Here is a 9,344-nt window from a genome sequence, read left to right as displayed (position 1 = left end):
GTAGTAAGAGCGCCCAAAATAAAGACATGGCATTTTCTATAAATAATAGCAAGAGCCCTGCACAGATTTCCCTGCACAACGGAATTCCCAGATTTCCTTCACTGTTTCTTTAGTTAGCATGCGTTCGGTATATATAACTCCGAAATTAAGCAAAAATATACATCTGTATAGATCTGTCAAGCCAGTTATAAACAGAGGCATTATATGTCAATTACCACAGGAAACGGAAAAAATACAGAGTGCTTGTACACACGGTTTAACGTCAGGAGGCACTTTACAAAAATTTAGTGACTCCTGCCGAAAGGTGAATGATTAACCCGGTTCCAGGAGAGGGGTTGTTAGTGCTCCTCTTAGAAACAGCAGTTGTGAGGGGGCTGTAAAGAGGTCGTAAACTCCCCCCGCCCTAGGGCAGGAGTTGGCACATAAAATCAGGTGTCCCGAGTGATCAGTTTAACCAAAATGCGGTTTTCCTGGGCTCGGTTCGTAACTCAGCTGCCGGGTTTTATTCTGCGGACGTTGCTCAAGGGAGCAAATGCTGTAAATCTGGGATCGGGTCCCAGGCTTGGCAGACAGCTGGCAGCAAGGGGGGGGGTCAGCTCTGTGCTCAGCTGGCAGCAAGGGGGGGGGTAGCTCTGTGCTCAGTCTCGTTCATCTCCACTTGGAAGAAAAGTGCATTTTTAGTTTATTTATGTCTTTTGGAAGGAGCCGTTTCTGGATGCCGGCATTTCCTACATCTCTCTGTTGAGCGGTGGAAGGGGAGACTTGAAGAAACAAACCAGAAAAACAGCCTCAAAGGCCAATTCGCACTTCACCTTTTCTTGCTTCCCCCTGAGCCCGTCCCTGGCACCTGCTGCCCTGAGCACCCGCAGCATCGCCCCCTCTGTCCCAGCCCGTGGGCACCCCCTGGGCCTTTCCCCTCACAGCCATCCGCTCCCGCCGGGAAGGCTCCCACAGGGGCAGGCGGGGTGTTCGGAGAAGCCCCGTTGTGCTGTGATTTCCATGGAAAAAGGGCTGTGACACCCCGCCGACAGCACCCCGCACCCAAACCCACGCAGTACTCCCGATCGTTGTGTGCCCGAAGCGCTTCTCCTGCCCCGCCTGTCGCACACACCTGCGGGGCCAGGGCCGCTGGGGATGGCGAGCACTTGAGGCTTCTATTTTATTTCTCGCTTTATTTCCCCACGGGCTCCCTTCTGCTCCTGGAGGAGCCCCAGGCCCCCTCGCCTCTCTCCGCTGCGCCCGGGCCTCCTCCGGGCAAAGGCTCGTTCAGATCTTCGGATGGAGGACAGTGGATAGACACATGGCAAGTGTTGTTGTTATTATTTATAGCACCATCTCTCCGCTCCGATTAAGCGCCGTCTAAATATGAATTCACTGTATAGACAGCTAGTCTATAATTTGAATTAAAATCCTTCCAACGAGCCCGTCGCTGGAGAATTCTGAAATCACAAGCCTAAGTTGACACAATGAGCCCATGGTGTCAATAAACCATGGGCGAGATGGAGAGATTGTCACTCCAGACCATAACAGTTCTGAAAGTGTCATTACCGTCTGTCCTGTCAATGAGCTCCAAATTAAGGACTATGAGGAACAGCGAGATAAAAGTCACCGTCTTGGCTCCATTATGGGCGATCTTGTCAGTGATCTGAGAATCACTGGAAAGGGCTTTTTTTTTTTTTTTTTTTTTTTGCTTTTTTTGCCTTTTTTTTTTTTTAATGTACTTTTCAAACCATGCCTCGGGATGCCAGGGTTTGAGGTGCGCTGAGAGAAGCAACCTTGAAGCACCCCAGGCTGTGCCTCAGGCGTTCCCATTGAAACTGCCACAGCTTCTTTGGGAAACGGCGTGAATTCAATGGAAGAGCCGGAATAATTCCATCAAAACTGTGCTGGGGCCAAAGAGGACTTCATTTGATTTGGGCGACACGTGTGATCCCCATGAACAGACACTTTTTTTGACCATTATTTTCTTAAGTCAACACAAAGATGGTGAAGGGGAAAGAGGGAAATAAAATAGAAGCCTCAACTTTAGGAAAAGACAATACATTTGAGATAGCCCCTTCCAGGCATTAAGACTTTCAGAGAATGTCCCCAGTCTCTCTCCTGCGAGCCTGAGAGAGTTAAGGGGACTTATTCAGGAATTGGAAACCTTCAGTTCTGGATTTTTGTGCTTTTGTGGGTTTAAGCAAAGCAGTTAGCGTTCTTCAGGAGGGGTTTTGTGTTTAATATACATGAGTTCATTCAACTACAATGGAAAAAGAAAACTCATTTGTTCTTATAAAACTAGGAAGGAAAGATAACTTTAAATAGACTGCCAAAAAGGATCCCGCTCGAGGGGGTTGCCTTCCTGCTAAAGAGCCAACATTCAACTGTAATTTCACCCCGTTACGTTGTACAGTAATTCTTAAGTTTATCCTCGCCACTGATCTTGATTTTCTGATTTATTTTAAAGATCACATAAGAAAAAGTACGGGCTTCACTTGTATTTTCCTTGGGGAAAGAAATCCCGTGAGTGTGATTTTAGACGCAGAGCAAAAATCGCGGACAGTTTGAGGAAGATGTTGGCTATTTATGAAGAGTCATGGAAGCCTGTTTGGACAATCGGCTTCTCCTTTTATTGAGAAGCCTTTTGAAAGCGACTTCGAGAGGTGGTGTGAGCGATTCGGCTTTTCTGCTGCTTATTGTGTACGTTAAACTCCCCTCAGGATCCGAGTTTTAATTTTTCTTTAAATTTTCCTTCTTGCAGCACTGGGGGAAAAAAAAAAAACCAAAAAAAAAAAAAAAAAACAAAAAAAACCAACGGAGCTGCTTCTTTTTATTTTTTTGTTTCTCTCCACCTTTTTTTTTTTTTCTTTTTTTCCCCCCCTTTTTTTCTTCACCTTTTGGGCTATTTCTTTTTGCCGCCCCAGCCCCGCAGCAGCGGCTCACGCGTGCGGTGGTCGCCGGGAGGGGAGGTGGCCGTGGGGCCGCTCCGGGGGCACAGCGGGACCCGCGGCGCGGGCGGCCCGGGGGGAGCCCCGCAGCCCCCGCAGCCCCCGGGCCCCGCAGCCCCCGCAGCCCCCGGTTCCCGCAGCCCCCGGTTCCCGCAGCCCCGCTCGGGCCCGGGCCGTGCGCTGCCCGCCCGGCCGCACGTGTGCTCGCCCCGCGCTTCCATTCGGGAAAAGAGGGATGAAAGGAGAGGCCGGGAGCAGCGCGGGGCTCCCTCGGTATTCCCCGGCTTTCAAGGGTCCTTAGAGCCCTTGAATGAAATTATTGGGCGAAATGGGGTCTGGCGGGACCGGCCGCGGCTCGCCCCCTCCTTGGTTTGTACGTGTAATGCCACTTCTGAGAGCGACAATCGGGCTACTTGCTGGACAGGGAGGGACAAAAAGGAGATTAAACCGTTTTAAATAATAATAAAAAACATCCCAAACGCAAGCAGAGTGGATTACACTTGCCGCGGCGCCCCGGCTCCCCCCGGGTTCCCCGAAGAGCCGCCTTCGGGCCTCAGCCCAGCTCGGCCCCGCCAAACTTCCCGAGTTCCCGGGAGCCCTTGGAGCGCCCGGAGGGTCCCCCCGGCTCTCCGTGTGAGACCCTTGCTTGGCTGAGGACATCCTGCACCTGCAGCAGCTCGGGACCCTGCCGGGGCTGGGGAAAGCTCCCCCGGCCCATACCCACTCCAAATGTGGCCTTTATTCCAGGGCATTTCAGACAATATCCCCCCAAGTTTTCCTCGGGATACCACTGCAAACCCACCATGTGATGACTGAAATTCCCCAGAGACTGGATATAGTTAGTTCATTAAAACTTCTCTGACTAACTTGAGCGCTGGGCTGCTACAGCATAAGAGGGGCAAGAGGAAATTTATCTGGACATTTTTGTCTTTGCCTATTTTTTTTAACGTAATGAAATTAAAACTTTTGGAGCTCACAGTTGACATTTTGCAGAAAATTGAGTTATCAAGGCAGTAATTATTTCACGGGGAGATAAAACTCTCATAGCCCTAACTGTCAAATAGGGGCCTTTTCAGATTTTAATTACAAAATAAAATTAGTCTGCTCTTCCTCGGAAGGGTTTGTGAGTGGCTAAACAGAGCTTTCCCCAATACTGGTGGTCGTCAAACTCTGCTAATTAGCAATGCTGAGAAATTCCAGTTAACAAGGACATTCTCTAAGTCTCTGCAGGTTCCCTGCCGTTCGCCTTCATTTCCATAAGAAGATTAAGAGTGGAGGGGAACACACTCAAATGCAGATGCAGAAAAGAAGCGTTTTTAACAAGCATCATAATAGTAAGATGCTTGGCTAGTTCTCACCTAATTACTGCAAGTTAAACCTCTATTTGCAGCTAAGGACAAAAAATGGAGCTGCAATCTCCCATCTCCACAAGTCTGCTTAATAGTTTGCTTTAGATTGGTTACTAGTAGGTTCAGGAAAAAATAATATGAAAATGTGTATATTCTTTCCGATACAGTTAACAGGATAGGTTGTATCCATAGGGCTTTTAGAAAAATCGGCGAGCATTAGAACAATAAATACATAAAATCCAAGTAGTTAACATTCATTTTCTTTTTAAGAGACTCATAACCTGGAAATAAGAGTGCGTGTGCCGCAGAGCCCATCACTGAGAACATTTTCAGACTATTTGTTTAATGTAAGCACTTTTCATTTCCATAAATTATACCAAAGGCAACGATTTTTTAAATCCACTCAGATTAAACCGTCCCTCTGCAGGCCTCCCTTCCCTGGCTGTATTCTTAGAGAGCAGTGGTGTTATTGTCATTAATATAGAAAATCAGGGACCATTTCATCTTTTTTTTTTTTTTTTTTTTTTTTTTTTTTTTTTTTTTATTTTGTAGCCAGCTTCCCGGTCTGCCTCTGCTTCCGCCCACCCGTGTGTGTATTCCCAACCAAGCAAACCTCCATATCCAGAGGAAAGGCACAAAATATCCCAAAAGAGCCATCGCCCTCACCTTATTTCCTGTATTGCACTATTATTTATATATGCCAGTTTATTGCATCGATAATTAAAAGTGTTAATTAAAACAGAGCCGTAAATACTCCCGATAGCACAATTGTTAGGCATTTCCCATCCTTTATTCGTATGATAAATGCAATTAGGAAAGGACCAGGCCCCGAAAGGCTCTCAGTGAGCACAGGGCAGCCCACGATGCCTGGTCCTGCGTGGAGCTCTGGCCCGTGCACCCCACGCACCTCCCGTAGCTACAGCCAGAGCAAAAATAACCCCTTGCCTGCGCACCGCCACCCTCGCTTATCGGTTTAGCACAATGAGCAAGCACCTACACCGCCCACCCACCCTCTTTAAAAAAAAAATTCAAAATAATTATCCCTAAAATTATTTTTTAATAACTTTATCAACGGGAGACCAAGGGGAGAACAATAAGACAGTTAACAGCCGCCGTGCATTCAGGAGTGTCTGGACAATCCCAATCCGCTTATACCCCACATCTCATGATTTGCACCTATGTTTCAACGGTTTAACCTATCACTTATCTAGGGGTTATATATACATTTTCGAATTAAACGCATTGGACCCGATTTATTTGCATAATCTACGTCGAGGGAAAAAAGAAAGAGATGCGTCCCGTTTGCCGGCGGGTTTTTATTATTATTATTATTATTATTATTATTATTCTTTGTTGTTATTATGACTATTATTTTTATTATTATTATTCCGCCGGGTTGTCATTTCCCGCTCCCTTCCCCCCGGCCCTCGCGCGGCTCCCGGCGGCGCCTCCCGCCCGGGGCGCGGCCGGGCCGGCAGGGGGCGCCGCAGCGCCGCGGCTGAGGCCGTCGGGGCGCCCCGCGCTGCCCCGGCCCCCGCCCCGCGCCCCGGCCGCGCTCCGGCCCCTGCGGCTCCCGCACCCCCTCCGGCTCCACGCCGTGAGCGCCATCGCACCGAAAGGCGGAGCAACCCCGCCGAGGCAGGGGAGGCGCGGAGCGGCGCGGGGGAGCGCGGCCAGGGCGGCGAGCGGCTCCCCCCGCTCCCGCTCCGCGTCCTCTCTCCCCTCCTTCCTTTGTCGTCAAGTGCGGTTTAGCAACAAAGATCCCAACAAGAGAGTGGAAGTAAACTTAGCCGGGGCTTTGTGCAGCCCGTGTAGTGACAACAAGGGAAACAAAACTACGTATTTGTAGCGTCCGGCCGTCCCCCCAGCCCCGCGCTGCGCCTACCCGGCGCCGCCCGCGGCCCGCAATGGGCCCGGGGTGACGGTGCCGCCGGGCCCAGCGGCGGACGGAACGCGGCCCGGACCCCTCCCCAGCACCTGCAGAGGGGTCCCGGCCCCGCTTTGTGTTCGGCGGGGATGGCATGTGGGAAACCGGTGTTTGCACTGGACATCCCCCTCCTGCGGGGCCGGAGGCCGGGGGAAGGGCTTGGCGCGCTGTGGAGCGGAGCAGGGCCCGGGGGATGGCCGGGAGATGGGCACAGCCTCTGCCCGGGCGGTGCGCTGCGGGCTCGGCAGCAGCAGGGCCCGGCTGGGGGCTCCGCCTCACGGGAACTGCACGGCCTGGACGGGGCGAGCGAGGCACACGCAGGGTCGGGCGGCCCCTCTGTCCCGAGGGGCACCGGCGCAGGGCTGGGGGAAGCCGTCCCGGCTCCGCTCCCCCCATGGCTTCTCCTAGCCCCAAGCCAACATCAACTTAAAGGGGAAAAGGAAAAAAAAAAAAAAAGAGAAAAGAAAGAAAAAAAACACCACGTAGCAACAATGCTGTTTACCCACTTCCTCCAAAAGGCGTGTGTGACCTGTTGCTGGAAGGGGAGATACAAAGGCTCCCAGTGGCCGCCCGGGCCGCCCCCGGGCCCGCCTCCCCGCCGAGCCGTCCCGGCGCGCCCAGCCCCCGCCCCGTTTCATGCAAAACCAGGGGAAGAGACTTGTCCTCAGTGGCGGAGCCGCCGAGCGCTGATTGGCCGGAGCGAACGCATTTATTGCCTGACAAGCCCCCATCACATGGATGGTTGTCTATTAACTTGTTCAAAAAAGTATCAGGAGTTGTCAAGGCAGAGAGAGAGAGTGTGTGTGTTTGCAAAAGGGGGTAAAGTAGTTTGCTGGCTCTTTAAGACCGAGGTGGAGAGAGAGAGAGAGAGAGAGGGAGAGAGAGAGAGAGAGAGAGAGCGGCAGGCAGAGAAAAAGGAAAAAGGAGGAAGAAGTTTTTTAAAATCAAGACTCCGGCGGTAATAATAGCAGTTATTAGCATTATTAATCCATCAGCGAAGAAGAAGATCCTGATCTTGATCCAAGTGTGGTTTTGGGGAGTCCCCCTCCCCCCTTTCCTACCCCTCCCTAGGAAAAAAAAAAAAAAAGTCCGGCTTGGGACTCCGCTGCGGCTGCTCCTCGTTTCTCTGCTCAAGGCTGGTTCCAGCAAAAGTAGTTTGAATGTACAACATGATGGAAACCGAGCTGAAACCTCCCGCCCCCCAGCAAACTTCGGGGGGAGGCACAGGCAACTCCAACTCGGCCGCCAACAACCAGAAGAACAGCCCGGACCGGGTCAAGCGCCCGATGAACGCGTTCATGGTGTGGTCCCGCGGGCAGCGGCGGAAAATGGCCCAGGAGAACCCGAAGATGCACAACTCCGAGATCAGCAAGCGGCTCGGGGCGGAGTGGAAACTTTTATCCGAGGCGGAAAAGAGACCCTTCATTGATGAAGCCAAGCGGCTCAGAGCTCTGCACATGAAGGAGCACCCGGATTATAAATACCGACCCCGGAGGAAAACCAAGACCCTCATGAAGAAGGATAAGTACACGTTGCCGGGGGGCTTGCTGGCACCGGGCACCAATACCATGACGACTGGGGTAGGGGTTGGGGCCACCTTGGGAGCTGGGGTGAACCAGAGGATGGACAGTTACGCGCACATGAACGGCTGGACCAACGGAGGCTATGGGATGATGCAAGAGCAGCTCGGCTACCCGCAGCACCCGGGCTTGAACGCGCACAACGCGGCGCAGATGCAGCCCATGCACCGCTACGACGTGAGCGCCCTGCAGTACAACTCCATGACCAGCTCGCAGACTTACATGAACGGATCGCCTACCTACAGCATGTCCTACTCCCAGCAAGGGACCCCGGGCATGGCCCTGGGCTCCATGGGCTCGGTGGTCAAGACGGAATCCAGCTCCAGTCCCCCCGTAGTCACTTCCTCGTCTCATTCAAGGGCTCCTTGCCAAGCTGGGGACCTTCGGGACATGATCAGCATGTATCTACCAGGTGCTGAAGTACCAGAACCAGCTGCCCCAAGCAGACTTCATATGTCCCAACACTACCAGAGTGCACCTGTTCCTGGCACAGCCATTAATGGCACACTCCCTCTATCACATATGTAAGACAAAGGGGCCGGGGGGGTGGGAGGGGAGGGAAAGGAAAACTAAACAAAACAAACAACAAAAAACTTTTATTAGAAATTCTGGACTTTTTTTTTTTTTTTTGGACTATTTTTGTACAGAGAAAACTCCGGAAGGGGGGTGGGGGTGGGGTTTGGGGTGGGGGGGGTCAGAAATTAAACCGACAAGGAACTTGTATAGATCTCGGAGGGGAAGCAACTACACAAAACTTTTAAAAAGTTCTAGTTAAAACGGTAGGAACTTTGCAGAAAGTTTGCAAAAGTCTTTACCAATAATATTTAGAGCTAGACTCAAAGAGCGAAGAGGAAAATGTTTTAATATTTGCAGGCAACTTTTGTACAGTATTTATCAAAAGACACATGGCAATCAGAATGTCCATTGGCAATATAGAGAGAAGAAAAAAAAGCAAGCTCGCGAATTTGCCAATTATTTTTAAAAACTGGAGTCTTCTTGGACCATTGTTGTTGTGGCAGCTGAATTTATAGCAGCTGCGAGAGGAGAGGAAATTATTTTACGGCATTTGGACATTTAAATTGTTTTAGAAATTGTACAAAAGATAAAAAAAGGTAGGATGAGTACTTGCGAACCATGGGCTTGGTTTGCTGGATAAGGGCAAAAGTTTAGATTGTACTAAATTTTTTCTTTTTTTTTTTTTTTTCTACTTCTTGTTAAAAAGCAAAAATTGCCATGCAGGTTCACACGCCGTTTGTTAATTTATAATAACTTTTTGTTTCCAGACTTCATCCTGTTCAAAGGAAAAAAAAAAAAAAAAAGGAAAATTACCAACCTGAAATTACTGTGTTTGAAATATTTTCTTATGGTTTGTAATATTTCTGTAAATTTATTGTGATGATATTTTAAGTTCTTTTTTTTTTCTCCTCATTTTCCGTAGTTGTATTTTAAAGATTCGGCTCTGTATTATTTGAAATCAGTCTGCCGACAGTCCATGTATATATTTGAACTAATACCATCCTTATAACAGGTACATATTCAAGTTAAGTTTTTACTCCAT

General features: G+C 50.1%; 1 protein-coding gene across 1 annotated transcript; it reads left to right on the top strand.

Annotated features, from left to right (window-relative positions):
- Positions 1-6,956: 6,956 nt before the first annotated feature.
- On the top strand, positions 6,957-8,353 carry SOX2 (SRY-box transcription factor 2). Its single transcript, XM_036388855.2, has one exon. It carries the CDS (start codon positions 7,367-7,369, stop codon positions 8,312-8,314), a length of 948 nt encoding a protein of 315 aa, XP_036244748.1. The 5' UTR covers positions 6,957-7,366; the 3' UTR covers positions 8,315-8,353.
- The last annotated feature ends 991 nt before the right edge of the window (positions 8,354-9,344 follow it).

The sequence above is a fragment of the Molothrus ater genome, chromosome 10 (assembly GCF_012460135.2).
Source record: "Molothrus ater isolate BHLD 08-10-18 breed brown headed cowbird chromosome 10, BPBGC_Mater_1.1, whole genome shotgun sequence".
Classification (NCBI taxonomy): Eukaryota; Metazoa; Chordata; class Aves; order Passeriformes; family Icteridae; genus Molothrus; species Molothrus ater.
This window is presented reverse-complemented; position numbering and strand designations above follow the sequence as displayed.